This window comes from Pristiophorus japonicus, chromosome 3 (assembly GCF_044704955.1).
Source record: "Pristiophorus japonicus isolate sPriJap1 chromosome 3, sPriJap1.hap1, whole genome shotgun sequence".
Classification (NCBI taxonomy): Eukaryota; Metazoa; Chordata; class Chondrichthyes; family Pristiophoridae; genus Pristiophorus; species Pristiophorus japonicus.
In genome coordinates, this window is record NC_091979.1 from 5729530 (window position 1) to 5753432 (window position 23903).

At 51.7% G+C, this 23903-nt stretch overlaps 1 protein-coding gene across 1 annotated transcript in view; it reads left to right on the top strand.

Annotated features, from left to right (window-relative positions):
- The window catches only part of LOC139260440 (striated muscle-specific serine/threonine-protein kinase-like), a 458414-nt gene that overhangs the window by 133186 nt on the left and 301325 nt on the right, over nt 1–23903 (top strand). Inside the window, exons 2-4 of the mRNA XM_070877003.1 lie at nt 10545–10649; nt 15362–15605; nt 20182–21713. Of these exons, the coding sequence (XP_070733104.1) occupies nt 10545–10649; nt 15362–15605; nt 20182–21713 (1881 nt within the window). The remainder of the gene's footprint in view (nt 1–10544; nt 10650–15361; nt 15606–20181; nt 21714–23903) is intronic.

A 23903-nucleotide genomic window follows, 5' to 3' on the forward strand; every position in this document is an offset into this window, starting at 1 on the left:
GTGGGGGGCAGCAGATAGGGGGCGCTACAACTGGTCTGGGTGCCCTTGGATCCAGAGCAGTACTGAGGGAGTGCCGTACTGTCGGAGGTGTCGTCTTTCGGATGAGACGTTAAACCGAGGCCCCGTCTGCTCTCTCAGCTGGACGTAAAAGATCCCACGGCCACTATTTCGAAGAAGAACAGAGGCGTTATCCCTGGTGTCCTGGGGCCAATATTTATCCCTCAATCAATATTACTACTACAGATGATCTGGTCATTATCGCATTGCTGTTTGTGGGAGCTTTCTGTGCGCAAATTGCCGGCTGCCATCCTACATTTCTGGGATGGGGGGAGTGTCCTATGAGGAGAGATTGAGCAGACTAGGCCTATATTCTCTAGAGTTTAGAAGAATGAGAGGTGATCTCATTGAAACATGCAAAATTCTTACAGGGCTTGACAGGGTAGATGCAGGGAGGATGTTTCCCCCGGGCTGGGGAGTCTGGAACCAGGGGTCACAGTCTCAGGATAAGGGGTGGCCATTTAGGACTGAGATGAGGAGGAATTTCTTCACTCAGAGGGTGGTGAATCTCTGGAATTCTCTGCCCCAGGGGGCTGTGGAGGCTCAGTCTTTGAGCATATTCAAGACAGAGATCGCTAGATTTTTGGATATTAAGGGAATCAAGGGATATGGGGATTGGGCGGGAAAGTGGAGTTGAGGTCGAAGATCAGCCGTGGTCTTATTGAATGGCGGAGCAGGCTCGAGGGGCCGAATGGCTGACTCCTGCTCCTAATGCTTATGTTCGAACAAGCTTCTCACTTGGATTGGCTCAACAGCATTTTGGGGGAGAGAGTTCCAGATTCCCACCGCCCTTTGTGTGAAGAAGTGCTTCCTGACATCACCCCTTAACGACTTGGCTCTAATGTTAACGTTCTGCCACTTTGTTCTGGATGGGTAGTGAAAATCTGGAACTCTCTTCCCCCAAAAAGCCACTGAGTTGTGGGTAGGTCAATTGAAAATTTCGAAACTGTGAGATTGATCGAGTTTTGTTGGGTGAGGATATTAAGGGATACGGAACCAAGGCGGGCGGATGGAGTTAAGATACAGATCAGCCGCGTTCTCATTGAATTGCGAAACAGGCTCGAGGGGCTGAATGGCCTCCTCCTGTTCCTGTGTAACAGGCTCGAGGGGCTGAATGGCCTCCTCCTGTTCCTGTGTAACAGGCTCGAGGGGCTGAATGGCCTCCTCCTGTTCCTGTTTAACTGGCTCGAGGGGCTGAATGGACCTCCTCCTGTTCCTGTGTAACAGGCTCGAGGGGCTGAATGGGCCTCCTCCTGTTCCTGTGCAACAGGCTTGAGGGGCTGAATGGGCCTCCTCCTGTTCCTATGTAACAGGCTCGAGGGGCTTAATGGCTCCCTCCTGTTCCTGTGTAACAGGCTCGAGGGGCTGAATGGCCTCCTCCTGTTCCTGTGTAACAGACTCGAGGGGCTGAATGGCCTCCTCCTGTTCCTGTGTAACAGGCTCGAGGGACTGAATGGGCCTCCTCCTGTTCCTGTGTAACAGGCTCGAGGGGCTGAATGGCCTCCTCCTGTTCCTGTGTAACTGGCTCGAGGGGCTGAATGGCCTCCTCCTGTTCCTGTGTAACAGGCTCGAGGGGCTGAATGGCCTCTTGCTGTTCCTGTGTAACAGGCTCGAGGGGCTGAATGGCCTCCTCCTGTTCCTGTGTAACAGACTCGAGGGGCTGAATGGCCTCCTCCTGTTCCTGTGTAACAGGCTCGAGGGGCTGAATGGCCTCCTCCTGTTCCTGTGTAACAGACTCGAGGGGCTGAATGGCCTCCTCCTGTTCCTGTGTAACAGGCTCGAGGGGCTGAATGGCCTCCTCCTGCTCCTATGACTGCCAGAGTGAATAGTTTTTCTCGATCTACCCGATTGGTTAATCATCTTAAACGCTTCAATCGCCCCTTCATCTTCTTCTAAACTCAAGAGAATACGAGCCCAGTCTGTGCAACATGTACTCATCATTTAACCCTTTAAGTCCCGGTATCAGTCTGGTGAATCTGCGCTGCTCGCTCTCCGAGGACCATATATCCTCCCTGAGGGGTGGGGCCCAGAACAGGACCCAGTGTCCCAGATCGGGTCTGACTCGAGCTTTATATAATTGCAGCATCACCTCCTCCCCATATGTGAAGAGAAAAAGATTAGTGAAGACCAACGTAGGTCCCTTGCAGTCAGATTCAGGTGAATTTATAATGGGGAACAAAGAAATGGCAGACCAATTGAACAAATACTTTGGTTCTGTCTTCACAAAGGAAGACACAAATAACCTTCCGGAAATACTAGAGGACCGAGGGTCCAGCGAGAAGGAGGAACTGAAGGAAATCCTTATTAGTCAGGAAATTGTGTTAGGGATATTGATGGGATTGAAGGCCGATAAATCCCCAGGGCCTGATAGTCTGCATCCCAGAGTAGTTAAGGAAGTGGCCCTAGAAATAGTGGTACATTGGTGATCATTTTCCAACATTCTATAGACTCTGGTTCAATTCCTATGGAATGGAGGGTAGCTAATGTAACCCCACTTTTTAAAAAAGGAGGGAGAGAAAACAGATAATTATAGACCGGTCAGCCTGACATCGGGGAAAATGTTGGAATCAATTATTAAAGATGTAATAGCAGCGCATTTGGAAAGCAGTGACAGGATCAGTCCAAGTCAGCATGGATTTATGAAAGGGAAATCATGCTTGACAAATCTTCTAGAATTTTTTGAGGATGTAACTGGTAGAGTGGACAAGGGAGAACCAGTGGATGTGGTGTATTTGGACTTTCAAAAGGCTTTTGACAAGGTCCCACACAAGAAATTAGTCTGCAAAATTAAAGCACATGGTATTGGGGATAATGTATTGACGTGGATAGAGAACTGGTTGGCAGACAGTAAGCAGAGTGGGAATAAAGGGGTCCTTTTCAGAATGGCAGGCAGTGACTAGTGGGGTACCGCAAGGTTCAGTGCTGGAATCCCAGCTATTTACAATATACATTAATGATTGAGACGAAGGAATTGAGTGTAATATCTCCAAGTTTGCAGATGACACTAAACTGGGTGGCGGTGTGAGCTGTGAGGAGGATGCTAAGAGGTTGCAGGGTGACTTGGACAGGTTAGGTGAGTGGGCAAATGCATGGCAGATGCAGTATAATGTAGATAAATGTGAGGTTATCCACTTTGGTGGCAAAAACACGAAGGCAGACTATTATCTGAATGGTGACAGATTAGGAAAAGGGGAGGTGCAACGAGACCCGGGTGTCATGGTACATCAGTCATTGAAAGTTGGCATGCAGGTACAGCAGGTGGTGAAGAAGGCAAATGGTATGTTGGCCTTCATAGCTAGGGGATTTGAGTATAGGAGCAGGGAGGTCTTACTGCAGTTGTACAGGGCCTTAGTGAGGCCACACCTTGAATATTGTGGACAGTTTTGGTCTCCTAATCTGAGGAAGGACATTCTTGCTATTGAGGGAGTGCAGCGAAGGTTCACCAGACTGATTCCCGGGATGGCACGACTGACATATGAAGAAAGACTGGATCGACTAGGTTTATATTCACTGGAATTTAGAAGAATGAGAGGGGATCTCATAGAAACATATAAAATTCTGATGGGACTGGACAGGTTAGATGCTGGAAGAATGTTCCCAATGTTGGGGGAAGTCCAGAACCAGGGGTCACAGTCTAAGGATAAGCGGTAAGCCATTTAGGACCGAGATGAGGAGAAACTTCTTCACTCAGAGAATTGTTAACCTGTGGAATTCTCTACCACAGAGAGTTGTTGAGGCCAGTTCATTGAATATATTCAAAAGGAAGTTAGATATGGCCCTTACGGCTCAAGGGATCAAGGGGTATGGAGAGAAAGCAGGAATGGGGTACTGAAGTTGCATGATCAGCCATGATCTTATTGAATGGTGGTGCAGGCTCGAAGGGCCGAATGGCCTACTCCTGCACCTATTTTCTATGTTTCTATGTTACCCCATTGTACCCCAGCCCCCTCGAAATAAAGGCCAACGTTCCATTAGCCTTTTTGATTATTTTGCTGTTCCTGTTCATTAGCTTTCGGCAACCTGCGACCCTGGCTCTCGCTGCCCCTCTGCAGTCCCGAGCTTCTTGACATTCAGGAAACAGAGATTCCCGGGAGTGTGGCAGCTTGGGGACAGCAGGGTTAAGGTGAGGCACGGAGTCAGCATCCCATTCCAGGCTGCTCCGATTCACAGCTCCCAGAGGGCAGTGTGGAACACAGAGTTGATGCAGTAACTAGGCCGGGCCCTGAGCCAGACAAAGCCATTGGAATGTAGGACATTCTGAGACATGTTCCCCGCTCAGCACCCGGTCACATCCCCCTCATTCTCTGTCCTCCCACTCTCCCCCAAACTTATTGAGACTTCCAAACATTACAAAATAGCAGACACCACGAGCGACAGAGAGAGAGAGAGAGAGAGAGAAAAACAAAGTGAGAGAGCGCACAGCAGAATGACGGACTGAGAGAGACTCTGAGGGAGGGAGTGGAAGAGGGAGAGTGCAGAGAGCATGAGGGAGGGAGAGTGCAGAGAGCGTGAGGGAGGGAGAAAGAGCGCGTGAGGGAGGGAGAAAGAGAGCGTGAGGGAGGGAGAGAGAGAGACAGCGAGAGAGCAGGAGGGAGAGAGAACACGAGGGAGAGAACGAGTGCTCGAGAGAGACAGAATGAGAGAGCAGGAGCGAGGGAGAGAAAGAGCATGAGGGAGAGAGAGAGAGAGGGAGAGAGATAGAGAACACGAGGGAGAGAGAAAGTGCATGAGAGAGACAGAGAGTGAGAGAGCAGGAGGGAGGGAGAAAGAGCAAAGGAGAAAGAGAGGATGAGGGAGAGAGGGAGAGAGAGAGCATGAGAGAAAGAGTGAGAGAGGGAGAGAGCATGAGAGAGAGAGAGAGAGCATGAGGGAGAGAGAGGGAGGGAGTGACCGAGAGAGAGCATGAGGGAGAGAGAGCGCACGAGGGAGGGAGAGTAACAGAACAGGAGGGAGGGAGAGAGAGAGAGATGGGGGAGAGAGAGAATGACAGGAGAATCAGAGCAGATACAATAGAGAAGGACAAAGAGGAAGAGAAAAAGAAAGAGAAGGACAGAGTGTGACGAGAGGATGGAGAAGGGATGGAAAGGAAACATTTCGAGAGAGGAAATAATGAGAGATATATATACGGCCAATTGCTGTTCAAAATGAGCTTGAATCAGCCGGCTGGCTGTCAAAACAAAACTGTTACCATCAGGGAGACCGAGGCCTTGACTGAAAAGCTCGGTTCATTTATTGCAACATGGCTGATCGGCCCAATTCAATATTCCCCAGTGAAGTTGAGTTTGGAGTGTAAATGGGGAGTGTAAATTGTTTGGCATCTAAACCCTTCCCATCAGAAAGGTGGTTGAGGTTTGGGGTGGTCTCTGTCGTTCCCCTTGGTGGAACCCGCAGTCACTGCGTGCGGGCAGATGGGATTGTGCGGAGAAGCGGTTTGCCTTTCGGTAGCTGGGTGGTAAAGACTGGAAGCTGCAGCAAGGGTGACAGCAGAGGGGATGAAACTTGCTCTTGGGAGAGAAATGCAGGAGGGAGAGAGTATCGTTAATACAGGGGATTGCGAGAAACCACAGGAAGACACTAATAAACTTGCAGAATGGGTGTCCAGTATTGATAAGTGTGAGGGGCTACATTTTGGTAGGATGAATAAGGAGGCTGTACTGCTTGGATAATAATATTCTAAAATGGGATTGAGTACTTACATTGGAGGCAGTTCAGAGAAGGTTCACTCGGTTGATTCCTGAGATGAGGGGGTTGACTTATGAGGAAAGGTTGAGCAGGTTGGGTCTCATTGGAGTTCAGAAGAATGAGAGGTGATCTTATCGAAACGTATAAGATAATGAGGGGGCTCGACAAGGTGGATGCAGAGAGGATGTTTCCACTCATAGGAGAAACTAAAACCAGGGGACATAGTCTCAGAATAAGGGGCCGCCCATTTAAAACTGAGATGAGGAGGAATTTCTTCTCTCGGAGGGTTGTAAATCTGTGGAACTCTCTGCCCCAGAGAGCTGTGGAGGCTGGGTCATTGAATAAATTTAAGGTGGAGATAGACAGATTTTTGAGCGATAAGGGAGTAAAGGGTTATGGGGAGCGGGCGGGGAAGTGGAGCTGAGTCCATGATCGGATCAGCCATGATCTTATTGAATGGCGGAGCAGGCTCGAGGGGCCAAATGGCTGACTCCTGCTCCTACTTCTTATGTTCTTATGTTTAAAATTATGAAGAAGTTTGATAGGGTAGACATAGAGAAGACGTTTCCACTTGTGGGAGAGACCAGAACTAGGGGCCATCAACATAAGACAGTCACTAATAAATCCCATTGGAAATTCAAGAGAAACTCCTTTACCCAGGGAGCGGTGAGAATGTGGAACTCGCTGCCACAGGGAGGGGTTGAGGTGAATAGTATCGATGCATTTAAGGGGAGGCTGGATAAACACATGAGGGAGAAAGGAATAGAGGGATATGGTGATGGGGTGAGATGGAGAGGGTTGGGAGGAGGCTGGTGTGGAGCATAAACCCCGGCACGGAGCAGTGGGACCGAACGGCCTGTGTCTGTGCTGCAGACTCGATGTAACTCAAAGTGCTACTTCCCCCTCACAGCCCCCACGCCCCCCCCCACCCCCCACCCCCAAAACACAGGGGTGGCGATCGGCTGGACTGTAGCCTCCTGTTCTGTACCCACCCCCCCACTCCCCGCTGCCCCCCACCCCCACCCTCTAGCGTTTCCCTCCAGTGCTAAAGCTTCTTATAAAAACATAGAAAATAGGTGCAGGAGTAGGCCATTCGGTCCTTCGAGCCTGCACCACCATTCAATAAGATCATGGCTGATCATTCCCTCAGTACCCCTTTCCTGCTTTCTCTCCATACCCCTTGGTCCCTTTAGCCGTAAGGGCCATAACAAACTCCTTCTTGAATATATCGAATGAACTGGCCTCAACAACTCTCTGCGGTAGAGAATTCCACAGGTTAACAACTCTCGGAGTGAAGAAGTTTCTCCTCATCTCGGTCCTAAATGGCCTGAGACCCCTGGTCTGTGACCCCTGGTTCTGGACTTCCCCAACATCGGGAACATTCTTCCTGCATCTAACCTGTACAGTCCCATCAGAATTTTATATGTTTCTATGAGATCCCCTCTCATCCTTCTAAACTCCAGTGAATACAGGCCCAGTCGATCCAGTCTCTCCTCATATGTCAGTCCAGCCATCCCGGGAATCAGTCTGGTGAACCTTTGCTGCACTCCCTCAATAGCAAGAACGTCCTTCCTCAGATTAGGAGACCAAAACTGAACACAATATTCCAGATGAGGCCTCACCAAGGCCCTGTACAACTGCAGTAAGACCTCCCTGCTCCTATACTCAAATCCCCTAGCTTTGAAGGCCAACATACCATTTGCCGCCTTCACCACCTGCTGTACCTGCCAACTTTCAATGACTGATGTACCATGACATCCAGGTCTCGTTGCACCTCCCATTTTCCTAATCTGCCGCCATTCAGATAATATTTTCCCTTTATGTTTTTGTCTCCAAAGTGGATAACCTCACATTTATCCACATTATACTGCATCTGCCATGCATTGCCCACTCACCTAACCTGTCCAAGTCACCCTGCAGCCTCTTAGAATTCTCGTCACAGCTCACACCGCCACCCAGTTTAGTGTCATCTGCAAACTTGGAGATATTACACTCAATTCCTTCATCCAAATCATTAATGTATATTGTAAATAGCTGGGGTCCCAACACTGAGCCCTGCCTCACTCCACTAGTCACTGCTTGCCATTCTGAAAAGGACCCGTTTATTCCTACTCTTTGCTTCCTGTCTGCCAACCAGTTCTCTATCTATGTCAGTATATTACCCCCAATACGATGTGCTTTAATTTTGCGCACCAATCTCTTGTGTGGGACCTTGTCAAAAGCCTTTTGAAAGTCCAAATACACCACATCCACTGGTTCTCCCTTGTCCACTCTACTAGTTACATCCTCAAAAAATTCCAGAAGATTTGTCAAGCATGGTTTCCCTTTTATAAATCCATGCTGACTTGGACCGATCCTGTCACTGCTTTCCAAATGTGCTGCTATTTCATCCTTAATAATTGATTCCAACATTTTCCCCACTACTGATATCAGGCTAACTGGTCTATAATTACCCATTTTCTCTCTCCCTCCTTTTATAAAAAGTGGTGTTACATTAGCTACCCTCCAGTCCATAGGAACTGATCCAGAGTCGATAGACTGTTGGAAAATGATCACCAATGCATCCACTATTTCCAGGGCCACTTCCTTAAGTACTCTGGGATGCAGACTATCAGGCCCCGGGGATTTATCGGCCTTCAATCCCATCAATTTCCCCAACACAATTTCCCGCCTAATAAGGATATCCTTCAGTTCCTCCTTCTCACTAGACCCTCGGTCCCGTAGTACTTCCGGAAGGTTATTTGTGTCTTTGTGAAGACAGAACCAAAGTATTTGTTCAACTGGTCTGCCATTTCTTTGTTCCCCATTATAAATTCACCTGAATCTGACTGCAAGGGACCTACGTTTGTCTTCACTAATCTTTTTCTCTTCACATATCTATTGAAGCTTTTGCAGTCAGTTTTTATGTTCCTGGCAAGCTTCCTCTCATACTCTATTTTCCCCCTCTAATTAAACCCTTTGTCCTCCTCTGCTGAATTATAAATATCTCCCAGTCCTCAGGCTTGCTGCTTTTTCTGGCCAATTTATATGCCTTTTCCTTAAATTTAACACTATCCTTAATTTCCCTTGTTAGCCACGGTTGAGCCACCTTCCCCGTTTTATTTTTACTCCAGACAGGGATGTATAATTGTTGAAGTTCATCCATGTGATCTTTAAAGGTTTGTCATTGTCTATCCACCATTTGCCAGTATATTCTAGCCAATTCACGTCTCATACCATCAAAGTTACCTTTCCTTAAGTTCAGGACCCTCGTCTCTGAATTAACTGTGTCACTCTCCATCTTAATAAAGAATTCTACCATATTATGGTCACTTTTTCCCAAGGGGCCTCGCACAACAAGATTGCTAATTAGTCCTTTCTCATTACACATCACCCAGTCTAGGATGGCCAGCTCCCTAGTTGGTTCCTCGACATATTGGTCCAGAAAACCATCACTAACACACTCCAGGAAATTCTCCTCCTCCGTATTGCTACCAGTTTGGTTAGCTCAGTCAATATGTAGATTAAAGTCGCCCATGATAACTGCTGTACCTTTATTGCATGCATCCCTAATTTCTTGTTTGATGCTGTCCCCAACCTCACTACTACTGTTTGGTGGTCTGTACACAACTCCCACTAGCGTTTTCTGCCCTTTGGTATTCCGTAGCTCCACCCATACCGATTCCACATCATCCAAGCTAATGTCCCTCCTTACTATTGCATTAATTTCCTCTTTAACCAGCAATGCTACCCCGCCTCCTTTTCCTTTCTGTCTATCCTTCCTGAATGTTGAATACCCCTGGATGTTGAGTTCCCAGCCTTGGTCACCCTGGAGCCATGTCTCCGTAATGCCAATTACATCATATTCATTAATTGCTGCCTGTGCAGTTAATTCGTCCACCTTATTCCGAATACTCCTCGCATTGAGGCACAGAGCCTTCAGGCTTGTCTTCTTAACATACTTTGCCCTTTAGAATTTTGCTGCAATGTGGCCCTTTTTGATTTTTGCCTTGGGTTTCTCTGCCCTCCACTTTTACTTTTCTTCTTTCTATGTTTTGCTTCTGCCCCCATTCTACTTCCCTCTGTCTCCCTGAAGAGGTTCCCATCCCCCTGTCATATTAGTTTAACCCCTCCCCAACTGGCAAACACTCCCCCTAGGACATTGATTCCGGTCCTGCCCAGGTGCAGACCGTCCGGTTTGTACTGGTCCCACCTCCCCCAGAACTGGTTCCAATGTCCCAGGAAGTTGAATCCCTCCCTGCTGCACCACTGCTCAAGCCAAGTATTCATCTGAGCTATCCTGCGATTCCGACTCCTGAGATTACTACCTTTTGAGGTCGTACTTTTTAATTTAACTTCTGGCTCCCTAAATTCAGCTTGTAGGACCTGATTCCGTTTTTTACCTATGTTGGTGTTACCTATATGCACCACGACAACTGGCTGTTCACTCTCCCTTTTCAGAATGTCCTGCACCCGCTCCGAGACATCCTTGACCCTTGCACCAGGGAGGCAACATACCATCCTGGAGTCTCGGTTGCGGCCACAGAAACGCCTAACTATTCCCCTTACAATTGAATCCCCTATCACTATTGCTCGCCCACTCTTTTTCCTGCCCTCCTGTGCAACAGAGCCAGCCACGGTGCCATGAACTTGGCTGCTGTTGCCCTCCCCTGATGAGTCATCCCCCCCCCCCAACAGTACCCAAAGCTATTTCCCCCCCTCCCAAACACTGGGAAGTCGATCGGCTGGGCTGTCGCCTCGTGTTCTGTACCCGCCCCCGCCTCTATTGTTTTTCTCCAATGCTGAAGCTTCTGATTTGCGTGCAGACTCGGAGGAATGTGGTGAAGAGGAGACGTTTGAAGCACAGAAGGCGGATCCCTCGGAAAGACCTCTCGGCCCTCAGCAAGGGGCTGCCCAAAGAGTGCCTGCAGGTAGGTGTGATGGTTTCTGCCTCGAAACGGCGGCGCGGGTTCCGGCTGAGTAAGTGCCCGCTCCCCTGCCGTCCACCGCTGCTGTGTATAGAGTTCAAATCATTCCGTGCAGTGTGTCGGTGGCTATCCATCCAACACTCGGCTGCCCCCGTGTCCTAACTCGCACCGAGTCCTGCTCACCCATCACCCCCTGTGCCCCGTGTCCTAACTTGCACCGAGTCCCACTCACCCATCACCCCCTGTGCCCCGTGTCCTAACTCGCACCGAGTCCCACTCACCCATCACCCCCTGTGCCCCGTGTCCTAACTCGCACCAAGTCCCACTCACCCATCACCCCCTGTGCTCGCTGCCCCGTGTCCTAACTCGCACCGAGTCCTGCTCACCCATCACCCCCTGTGCTCACTGCCCTGTGTCCTAACTCGCACCGAGTCCTGCTCACCCATCACCCCCTGTGCTCACTGCCCTGTGTCCTAACTCGCACCGAGTCCCACTCCCCCATCACCACCTGTGCTCACTGCCCCGTGTCCTAACTCGCACTGAGTCCCACCACCCATCACCCGCTGTGCTCACTGCCCCGTATCCTATCTCGCACTGAGTCCCACTCACCCATCACCCCCTGTGCTCACTGCCCCGTGTCCTAACTCGCACCGAGTCCCGCTCACCCATCACCCCCTGTGCTCACTGCCCCGTGTCCTAACTCGCACCGTGTCCCGCTCACCCATCACCCCCTGTGCTCACTGCCCCATGTCCTAACTCGCACCGTGTCCCGCTCACCCATCACCCGCTGTGCTCACTGCCCCATGTCCTATCTCACACCAAGTCCCACTCACCCATCACCCCTGTGCCCGCCAACCTACATTGGCTCCCGGCCTTGAGTTCAAAATTCTCATCCTTGCATACAAATCCCTCCATGGCCCTCACCCCTCCCTATCTCTGTAACCTCCTCAAGTCACCAAAACCCTCCGAACTCTCTTTGTTCCTCCAATTCTGGCCTCTTGAGCATCCCTGATTTTAATTGCTCTTCCATCGGTGGCCGTGCCTTCAGCTGCCTGGGTCCTAAGCTTCGGAATTCCCTCCTTAAACCTCTCCGCCTCTCTCCTCGTTCAAGAAGTTCCTTAAAACCTCCCTCTTTGACCAAGCTTTGACCCAATATCTTCTTATCCCTCCAATCCGCTTTCCGTGCCTTCCATGGTACCGAAACCGCTCTCATCAAAGTCACGTGACATCCTTTGTGATTGAGACACAGGTGAACTCTCCCCCCTCGTCCTCCTCGACCTGTCTGCAGCCTTTGACACGGTTGACCACTCTATCCTCCTCCAACACCTCTCCACCATGGTCCAGCTGGGTGGGACTGCACTCGCCTGGTTCCATCCTTATCTCTCTAATCATAGCCAGAGAATCTCCTGCAACAGCTTCTCTTCCCGCCCCCGCATCGTTACCTCTGGTGTCCCCCAAAGATCTATCCTTGGCCCCCCTCCTATTTCTCATCTACATGTTGCCCCTCGGCGACATCATCCGAAAACACAGCGTCAGTTTCCACGTGTACGCTGATTACACCCAGCTCTACCTCACCCCCGCTTCTCTCAACCCCTCCTCGGTCTCTCAATTGTCAGACCACTTGTCCCACATCCAGTTCTGGATGAGCAGGAATTTTCTCCAAGTGAACATTGGGAAGACCGAAGCCATTGTTTTCGGTCCCCGCCACAAACTCCGTTCCCCGGCCACTGACTCCATCCCTCTCCCCAGCTCCTGTCTGAGGCTGAACCACACTGTTCGCCACCCAGGTGTCATATTTGTCCCTGAAATGAGCTCCCGACCACATATCCGCAGCATAACTAAGACCGCCTCTTTCCACCTCTGTAACATCGCCCGTCTCCGCCCCCTGCCTCAGCTCCTCCGCTGCTGAAAAACCGCGCGATCCCATTAAGATGCAAATTGATTGGAGACCAAGAAGTAGCTACAACAACAACAACTTTCATTTATATAGCGCCTTTAACGTAGTGAAACGTCCCGAGGCGCTTCACAGGAGTGTTATGAGATAAAAGATTTGACACTGAGCCGCATAAGGAGAAATTAGGGCAGGTGACCAAAAGCTTGACCAAAGGGTACATAAGAAAGTGGAGTTGAGGTCGAAGGTCAGCCATGATCATATTGAATGTCAGAGCAGGGCCCCTCGAGCCTGCTCCGCCATTTAATATGATCATGGCTGACCTTCGACCTCAACGCCACTTTCCCGCCCGATTCCCACTTCCCTCGATTCCCTTTTGTGCCCCCAAAAAATCTATCGATCTCAGCCTTGAATATACTCAGCGACTGAGCCTCCACAGCCCTCTGGGGCAGAGAATTCCAAAGATTCACCCCCCTCCGAGTGAAGACGTTTCTCCTCATCTCAGTCCTAAATGGCCGAGCCCTTATCCTGAGACTGTGTGACCCACATAAAGTCTTCCCGTTTGCACGACCTTAATGTTTGCACTGCCCTTGCAGGAATAACCTGTCATCCTTTATGATTCGGTCCTCCATGGTCCATAATAACCACTCGAGTTATTTTTTTGAATTCTGGGGCTGTGGGCGTCGATGTCAACGTTGGCATTTATTGCCCACCCCTTGTTCCTCTGAGAATGCCTTTGTCTGGAATCGCTGAAGTTATTTGTCACAGTTTGATACAACTGACTGGTTCGCCTGGCCCGCCTCGGAGAGCGCTTGCAAATAACCGCGGGGTGAAAATCCGTCCGGGCCTCAGTCGGGGCGGTGTCACGGGTGGAGTGGTGAATTTTGTGCCGGCGAACGGATTGCGTCTGCCACCGCAATGTTCATCAGCTGGGCCCGGCGTTTGGAGCGGGGCGCTAAGGGAGACGTCCCACACAAGGGCCGGCCGAGCAAGGGAAAATCCCGAGCTAAACAGCCGGCCTCGGAGCGCCGTAACGGAGAGCTGGGGGGGGGGGGGCGGGGGGAAACAAAACCTGGGAGAAAACATTCCCAATACGCAACTCACGCCGCCGCAACTTAAATCGGAAAATAAAAGGTAAAAAGAAGCAAGCGCACTTGCCCGAGGTGGTCATTACTGACCTCACGACAGCCCGCTATAGCTCGGACCGCCCGCTTTCACAGGCGTCCCCAGCAGGGGGCGCTACGGGGCGCTACCGGATCGGGCGATGAGCCAAAGATCGAGCCGGCACTGCAACCAGGGGGCGTTGCACACCGGCTCGCCTCTCCCGGGCGGTAATGCTCCGCGCCCCATCGATGCCGGCACCGAATGTCCCGGCGGGGGCCAAGAAGCTGGCCGCCCGGGGGGGGGGGCACGTGCTTACCGCCACCATTGCTGCCCCTCCTGGGCGCTAACCGGGAGCGGCAGGAGACCGAATTTCCATCCCAAGCTCTTTTCTCCTGCACCTTCCAAGGTGCCGGCTCGGTGCGGGAAGCACATCTGCCTCTGCAGCACAAGGTCACGGATTCACGTCCCGCCCCAGAGACCTGGGCACAAAATCCACGACCACCCACGCTTCCAGTGCGGTGCTGAGGGAGTGCTGCATGGTCAGAGGTGGCGTCTTTAGGGTGATCCCATCCAGATCGGCCTGGATCTGAATCAAGAGACAGCCTATCACGTCCCTCTTCACCACCCTCCCAGTTGGCACTGCCCGCCACTTTAAGTGACAGCCGTGGCTCAGTGGCTCCGCCCTCTCGCCTCGGGAGTCAGAAGGTCGTGGGTTCAAGCCCCCACTCCGGAGACTTCAACACAAAATCCAGGCTGACATTCCCAGTGCAGTGCTGAGGGAGTGCTACACTGGTCGGGGGGGCGGTACTGAGGGAGTGCTGCACTGTCAGAGGGGCGGTACTGAGGGAGTGCTGCACTGTCGGAGGGGCGGTACTGAGGGAGTGCTGCACTGGTCGGAGGGGCAGTACTGAGGGAGTGCTGCACTGGTCGGGGGGGCGGTACTGAGGGAGTGCTGCACTGTCGGAGGGGCGGTACTGAGGGAGTGCTGCACTGTCGGAGGGGCGGTACTGAGGGAGTGCTGCACTGTCGGAGGGGTGGTACTGAGGGAGGGCTGCACTGTCGGAGGGGTGGTACTGAGGGAGGGCTGCACTGTTGGAGGGGCGGTACTGAGGGAGGGCTGCACTGTTGGAGGGGCGGTACTGAGGGAGGGCTGCACTGTCGGAGGGGCGGTACTGAGGGAGGGCTGCACTGTTGGAGGGGCGGTACTGAGGGAGGGCTGCACTGTTGGAGGGGTGGTACTGAGGCAGGGCTGCACTGTCGGACGGGCGGTACTGAGGGAGTGCTGCACTGTCGGAGGTGTCATCTTTCAGATGAGACGTTAAACCGAGGCCCCGTCCGCTCTGTTGGTGGATGTTAAAGATCCCAGGGCCACTATTTCAAGGAATATCAGGAGACTTCTCCCTGGTGTCCTGGGCCAATACTTATCCCTCAATCAACAGCTCTAAAAAAAAAACAGATGATCACATTGCTGTTTGTGGGAGCTTGCTGTGCATAATTTGGCTGCCACATTACAACACTTCAAAAAGTACTTAATTGGCTGTAAAGTGCTTACGGGACATCCCAAGGTCGTGGAAGGTGCTATATAAATGCAAGTCTTTCTTCAAAACTATCTTAAACTTCTTGTGACGCGCTCCAGGTTCGAAGTCGGCAACTAACTATTTTCTCCAACCCCCCCCCCCCCCACTCCCGCTCTTTTTTTTTTCTTCTCTTCCCGGAGCAGGCGAATTCGAGAGTTTCGCGGACACGAGCCCGGAGAGCTCCCCCTCCTCGCTACGGACCGCCCCCGACCAGCCGCCGCCCTCGGAGCGCCCAGGGGCCTGGCGCTCGCCCGCGGGGAGTCGGAGCGGGGCGGGAGGAGAGGAGGAGGAGGAGGAGCAGGAGCAGCAGCAGGTGGAGGGGAAGCAGGAGGAAAGGGAGTTCCGCACCTGCCCGTCCCGGGGCAGCCCCCGTGTGGAGGTGGCCAGGCAAGCAGTCGCCTCGCAGCTGACTGACACTCGGACCCGGCACCTGGGAGTGGAGCCCTTGATCCGGGCATCTCGTTCTAACCTAGCCTATAGTAGCTGGGGTTCTGAGGACAGTCTGTCTGTCGCTAGCGATGCGTACGGGAGCATGTTCAGCCTGTATAGAGGGAAAGCCTGGTCTATACCCGCGTAAGTACCACGCTCCTCACGGAGTCAAAACTCCCCTCCGTCAACTCATCCCTCCAAACATCCCACTGGGAAGATGACCACTTTCATTTTGATGGGAGTGATTCTCATTTCCTTCCCGTCTTCCATTTTCTCTCCCTCCCTCTCTATTTTGCTGCCAACTTCTTCAAATTATGCTTTCATTTCCCCCCACCCCTCCCCCTATTGAATTATTTTTTTTCCCCCGAACTTTTAACCGCTTGAAAAACTCAATGAGTGGTGAAGGGTAGCTCAGTGGTTATGTTACTAGACTCGTAATCCCGAGGCGCGGGCTACTGGATCCGGGAACCCGAGTTCGAATCCCACCACGGCAGCTGGGGAATTTAAATTCAGTTCATTAAATAAATCAGGGGGAAAAGAAAAAAGCCACCTTTCATGTCCTTTAGGGAGGGGAAATTCTGCTGTCCTTACCTGGTCTGGGCCGACATGTGACTCCAGTCCCCACAGCAGTGTGGTTGACTCTGAAATGGCCGCTCAGCGGTTATCAAATCGCTGACTAACACGGTGGAGAGAACCTTCACCACACGGACTCCAGCGGGTCAAGGCGATGGCTCACCTCCACCACAAGGGGCAACCAGGGAATGGGCAATAAATGCCGACTTTGCCAGCGATTGCCACATCCCGAGAACGGATATATAGAATAAAGTTATCTCCTTTCTCTCGACGGCTCACCACCACCTTCTCGAGGGCGATTAGGGATGGGCAATAAATGCTGGGCCCCTGTAGGGCGCAGGAAGAGCTGTGTGAGACTGTATCACATGATGTTAGCAGAACAACAGCCCACGAGATTAAAGGGACTGTAGTGAATGAAACACAAAAGGTTAGTATGCAGGTACAGCAAGTGATCAGGAAGGCCAATGGAATCTTGGCCTTTATTGCAAAGGGGATGGAGTATAAAAGCAGGGAAGTCTTGCTACAGTTATACAGGGTATTGGTGAGGCCACACCTGGAGTACTGCGTGCAGTTTTGGTTTCCATATTTATGAAAGGATATACTTGCTTTGGAGGCTGTTCAGAGAAGGTTCGCGAGGTTGATTCCGGAGATGAGGGGGTTGACTTATGAGGAAAGGTTGAGCAGATTGGGCCTCTACTCATTGGAGTTCAGAAGAATGAGAGGTGATCTTATCAAAACGTATAAGATTATGAGGGGGCTTGACAAGGTGGATGCAGAGAGGATGTTCCCACTGATGGGGGAGACTAGAACTAAGGGGCATGATCTTAGAATAAGGGGCTGCCCATTTAAAACTGAGATGAGGAGGAATTTCTTCTCTCAGAGGGTTGTAAATCTGTGGAATTCACTGCCTCAGAGAGCTGTGGAAGCTGGGACATTGAATAAATTTAAGACAGAGATAGACAGATTCATAACTGATAAGGGAGTAAAGGGTTAATGGGGAGCGGGCAGGGAAGTGGAGCTGAGTCCATGATCGGATCAGCCATGATCTTATTAAATGGCGGAGCAGGCTCGAGGGGCCGAATGGCCGACTCCTGCTCCTATTTCTTATTTTCTTATGTAATATAGAGCTCCACCTAGTGGACTACTGTGGCAGTGCAACTGCTGCTGCAAATACAATAAAAGTCACATGATGTACTGGCACCATCTTGTAGAGTCTGTGTGTTTGTGATGTTGTAAAGAAGATATATTGGTGACGAGGATGGGATTTCTGGATTTCCAAGCTGAAATTTGTGTGGGTGGATGAGACTTGGAGAGGCTCTTTGTTGCTTGGCAGGAAACATCCACCAACACACATTGCAGCTAGGGAATCCAGAAATCCCATCCTCGTCGCCAAATGTGATATCTTCTTTTCGACATCACGAACACACAGATTCGACAAGATGGCGGCAGTGCATCATGTGACTTTTATTGTATTTACAGCAGCAGTTGCATTGCCACAGTAGTACACCAGGTGGAGCTTGCTATGGGGGACAGAGACCTGAGACCACAGTACAGACTTGGAGCATGCGTAAAGCTGACTGGAAGTGAGGAAATTGAGTGTTTTGGCGGTTAATGGTCCTTTCTCCCGGTGTTTTTCACCTTTTGATTTCTTTCCTCTGCCCGCTGGACATCACAGGCCTTCCTCGTCTGGCTCCTGCATGGTCTCACTAACCTCACTGCTGCAGCTCGTCTTGTGTGTATGTGTGTGCGTATGTGCATGCGTATGTGCGTGCGTATGTGTGCGCGTGTGAAGGGTTCATTCTTCACTGACGTGTCAATCACAGTGTCCGCTGCCTCATCTTTCACCAAACCGCACAGGATAGAAACATGGAAAATAGGAGCAGTAGTAGGCCATTCGGCCCTTCGAGCCTGAACCACCATTCAATATGATCATGGCTGATCCTCTATCTCAACACCAAATTCCCCCATACCCCTTGATGCCTTTTGTGTCTAGAAATTTATCTATCTCCCTCTTAAATATATTCAGTGACTTGGCCTCCACAGCCTTCTGTGGTAGAGAATTCCACAGGTTCACCACCCTCGGAGTGAAAACATTTCTCCTCATCTCGGTCCTAAATTTCCTACCCCGTATCCTGAGACTGTGACCCCTTGTTCTAGACTTCCCAGCCCCGGGAAAACATCCTCCCCGCATCCAGTCTGTCCAACCCCGTCAGAATTTTATACCTTTCAATGAGATCCCCTCCAGCTCTGGGCCAATCCCGAATCAGAGCCAACGTACTGCGACCCTTTTAGCACCCTCCCACTTGGCACCGCTCGCCATTTTAAGTGTTAGCCATGGCTCAGTGGGCAGCACTCTCGCCTCTGAGTCCGCATGTTGTGGGTTCAAGTCCCACTCTAGGGACTTGGGCACATAAATCCAGACTGACATTCCCAGTGCAGTGCTGAGGGAGCGGCGCACTGTTGGAGGGGCCGTCTTTCGGATGAGACGTTAAAACGAGCCCCGTCTGCTCTCTCAACGCGGACGTATACGATCCCACGGCACTTTTTCGAAGAAGCGCAGGGGAGTTCTCCCCGGTGTCCTGGGGCCAATATTTATCCCTCAATCAACATCACTAAAGAAACTGATAATCTGGTCATTATGCGTGGGAGCTTATCTGGTCATTGCTGTGTGTGGGAGCTTGCTGTGCACAAATTGGTTGCTGCATTTCCCACATTACAACAGTGACTACACTCTGAAAGTACTTCATTGGCTGTAAAGCGCATTGGGACATCTCCTTTTCCACACATGTAATTTCAGGGCTGCCATGTATGTAGACCATATACACTAACTGTATAGTCACATAAGGTGTGCCACCAGAGGGCACTACTGCGGGAGACCTGAGGGGCACCTGCATAGGTGTGCAGGGCCCAGTGTAAAAGGCTGCCCACCGTGCATGTGCCTCACTCTGGAGTAACAAATAAAGGACCAAGGTCACTACAGTTTGAGTACAATACTAGACTTCGTGGAGTCATTCATAGAAACATAGAAAATAGGTGCAGGAGTAGGCCATTCGGCCCTTCAGGCCTGCACCGCCATTCAATAAGATCATGGCTGATCATTCACCTCAGTACCCCTTTCCCGCTTTCTCTCCATACCCCTTGATCCCTTTAGCCGTAAGGGCCATATCTAACTCCCTCTTGAATATATCCAATGAACTGGCCTCAACAACTCTCTGTGGTAGAGAATTCCACAGGTTCACCACTCTCTGAGTGAAGAAGTTTCTCCTCATCTCGGTCCTAAATGGCTTACCCCTTATCCTAAGACTGTGTCCCCTGGTTCTGGACTTCCCCAACATCGGGAACATTCTTCCTGCATCTAACCTGTCCAGTCCCGTTAGAATTTTATATGTTTCTATGAGATCTCCTCTCATCCTTCTAAACTCCATCCTTCTGAATATAGGCCCAGTCGATCCAGTCTCTCCTCATATGTCAGTCCCGCCATCCCGGGAATCAGTCTGGTGAACCTTTGCTGCACTCCCTCAACAGCAAGAACGTCTTTCCTCAGATTAGGAGACCAAAACTGAACACAATATTCCAGGTGAGGCCTCACCAAGGCCCTGTAGAACTGCAGTAAGACCTCCCTGCTCCTATATTCAAATGCCCTAGCTATGAAGGCCAACATACCATTTGCCTTCTTCACCGCCTGCTGTACCCGCATGCCAACTTTCAATGACTGATGAACCATGACACCCAGGTCTCGTTGCACCTCCCCTTTTCCTAATCTGCCGCCATTCAGATAATATTCTGCCTTCATAAGAATATTAAAGACATAACAAGGGCATGATGCGATGCAGCTAGGGATATGAGGCAGATACAAGGGGCAAGTGACCTTGAGTGGCACGTTGGTGAGGAATGACCCGAGGCCCCTTGCTCGGGGAGGTGAGTTAATTGTTGTTGATCTCCCATTTCCTTTGCCCCGCAGGGATCTCGGCGAGAACACGTTGGTGCGGAGTCACTTGGACAACACACGGGAACCTTCCCTCCGGTGGGAGACCATGGCCCAGAGCCAGGGCATGCAGCAAGGGGCCTCGCGGACACCCGGCCTCCCTCCCACGGCCCTCAAAGCGCGGCCCGCCAGCCCCAAGGCCTCCCGAGCCGGCCAGCCACTGCCCACCACCCCGCTGACCCCGCGGCGTAAGCTCTCCACCCCGGCCGAGTACCGGGACACCGTCCCCTCTGAGTTCGAGGACAAGGTCCGGAGGCCAAAGGACGGGGACGTTGCCGCCGCCGCCGCCGCCGATCGCCTCCCGGCCCCGGACCGCGCGCGGAGGGACAGCCCGTGCGGTGGCTCGCCCGCCCACTCCCGCTCGGGCTCCAAGATCTTCGACCGGGTCAAGTACTTCGAAGCCTTCCCGGAGCGGCGGAGGAGCTTCGAGCTGGCAGACGGACAGCCCTGGCCCGGCTTCAGGAAGTCGCGCTCCTTCGACCACGCCGACGGCCGCAGCAGGCCGTCCTTCTCGGACCTGCTGGACAGCGAAGGGCGGGGGGGGGCGACGGGCCGGGGGGCGGACGGCGGCAGCGGCGGCAACGCGGAGCAGCGGCGCTCGCTCTTCAAGCAGAAGGCGGCCTCCTTCGACGAGCGGGGCCGGTACGGCGGCCGAGCCCGCGACATCGAGCTGAAGATCTCCGAAGAGCTCAGTCGTATCAAGCGGACGGCCATGAGCTCCATGGCCAAGCCAGTGCTGAGGTCCCCGCTGCTGGAGCGGGCCGTGAACCGCGAGCTCTCGTCCCGCAAGGCCGCCGCCCTTCAGCGCGCCGAGGCCACCGTGACGGCGACGGCCCTGCCGTGGCCGGGGGCGCAAAGCTCCGAGAGGACTCAACCGCAGGCCGCGCCGGCGTCCGTCCCGCGCAAACCTTTGCAGAGGGGTCTGGCCACGGCGACCGGTGAGTTTGAGAGCTTGGAGACAGCCGGCAAGGACAAGGACAAGAGCAGAGCACAGCAGCCGGCGGTCAATCATTTTGACCAACGGTCAGACGAAGCCGGATGGCGAGAGCTGCATCTGGAAGCCCAGATACCTCAAAGTCAACATCTCCAAGCTCAGCCTGGAGCTCACGCCCCGTCAGTTGAGGAAATGGTAGAAAAGAGAACTTCAAGCTCAGAGTCCCAGGCGCCAATCACCATCTCTGTGGTCCGACTACGCGAGCCGCCGTCTCCCGTTTCCATGGAGACCGCCGGCTCGCCCCTTGGGCTGGAAGGCGCCAGGCTGGACTTGGGGCTGGGAGACGGAGCCCCAAGGCTGGGCATTGCCCCCCTCAGCCGGGCCAGCACCCCGGACACGACGGGATCTGCGACCCCAGCACAGCCCGCCGGCCTGACCACCGGCACCGTGGACGAGAAAGTTCCGGAAACGGTGGATGCGAGCGAGGAGACCAAACCGCTCGTCCGGGAGGTATCGGGCCGTAAAACGCCAAGAGGGAAGTCCAAGAAATCGCGGCCCACTTCACCGGAGTTGGGTAAGATGGGCAGTTGGAGCAGTGTAGACATCCTGGCATCTGGCTGGGGATCAATATACAGGATATTCACTGGGAAAGAGTGGGATATACATAGGATATTCACCGCAGAATGTGGTGCACGAACTGGATGCATATTGGGAAACAGTGGGATATGTATAAGAACATAAGAAATAGGAGCAGGAGTCGGCCATTCGGCCCCTCGAGCCTGCTCCGCCATTCAATAAGATCATGGCCGATCCGATCATGGACTCAGCTCCACTTCCCTGCCCGCTCCCCATAACCTTTGACTCCTTTATCATTCAAAAATCTGTCTATCTCCGCCTTAAATATATTCAATGACCCAGCCTCCACAGTTCTCTGGGGCAGAGAATTCCACAGATTTACAACCCTCTGAGAGAAGAAATTCCTCCTCATCTCAGTTTTAAATGGGCGGCCCCTTATTCTTAAACTATGCCCCTTAGTTCTAGATTCCCCCACGAGGGGAAACATCCTCTCTGCATCTACCCTGTCAAGCCCCCTCAGAATCTTATATGTTTCATTGAATGTATTCAAATCACAGATAGATAAAATTTTAACCAATAAGGGAATTAAGGGTTACGGGGAGCGGGCGGGTAAGTGGAGCTGAGTCCACGGCCAGATCAGCCATGATCTTGTTGAATGGCGGAGCAGGCTCGAGGGGCTAGATGGCCTACTCCTGTTCCTAATTCTTATGTTATGTTCTTATGTTCAACATGATCACCTCTCATTCTTCTAAACTCCAATGAGTACAGGCCCAACCTGCTCAACCTTTCTTCATAAGACATAACCAGGGGCATAGATTGAAAGTAATTAGTAGGAGTATCAGAGGGGAGTTGAGGAGATTTTATTTCACCCAGAGGGTGGTGGGGGTCTGGAACTCACTGCCTGAAAGGGTGGTAGAGGCAGAAACCCTCACCACATTTAAACAGTACTTGGATGTTCACCTGAAGTGCCGTAACCTACAGGGCTACGGACCGAGAGCTGGAAAGTGGGATTAGGCTGGGTAGCTCTTTGTCAGCCGGCGCGGACATGATGGGCCGAAATGGCCTCCTTCCGTGCTGTAAATTTCTATGATTGTATATACAGGATATTCACTGGAGAATGTGATATATGAACAGGATGCATATTGGGAAACAGTGGGATATGGATCGCAATGTTATCAACAGGAACCTTGATTTGGGACAGTGGGATATATTCTGGATATTCATTGGGGAGTAGTGAGCTATTTCAGAGAATCACAGGATAGTCCAGCATAGAAGGAGATCATTCGGGACTTCGAGTCTGCATCATCTCTTTCGAAGACCAATCCACTCAGTCCCACTCCCCCCGCTCTGTCCCCATATCCCGGCTATTTTTTTTCCTTCCAGTATTTATCCCATTCCCTTTTGAAAGCTGCCATTGAATCTGTATCCCCCACCCTATCAGGCAACACCATCCAAATCCCAAACACTCGCTGCGTAAAAAAGTTTTCCTCGTGTGGCCTCTGGTTCTTTTGCCAATCACCTTAAATCTGTGTCCCCTGGTTATCGAGCCTTCCGCCAATGGGAACTGTTTCTCTTTATTTATTCTATTTAAACACCTCAATCAAATTGTACAAGGTATTGGTGAGGCCACACCTGGAGTACTGCGTACAGTTTTGGTCTCCGCATTTAAGGAAGGATGTACTTGCATTGAAAGCTGTTCAGAGAAGGTTCACTCGGTTGATTCCGGGGATGAGGGGGTTGACTTATGAGGAAAGGTTGAGTAGGTTGGGCATCTACTCAGTGGAGTTCAGAAGAATGAGAGGTGATCTTATCGAAACGTATAAGATAATGAGGGGACTTGACAAGGTGGATGCAGAGAGGATGTTTCTACTGATGGGGGAGACTAGAACTAGAGGACATAGTCTCAGAATAAGGGGCCGCCCATTTAAAACTGAGATGAGGAGGAATTTCTTCTCTCAGAGGGTTGTAAATCTGTGGAATTCTCTGCCCCAGAGAGCTGTGGAGGCTGGGTTACTGAATATATTTAAGGCGAAGACAGATAGATTTTTGGGCGATAAGGGAATAAAGGGTTATGGGGAGCGGGCAGGGAAGTGGAGCTGAGTCCATGATCGGATCAGCCATGATCGTATTGAATGGCGGAGCAGGCTCAAGGGGACATATGGACTATTCCTGCTCCTATTTCAAATGT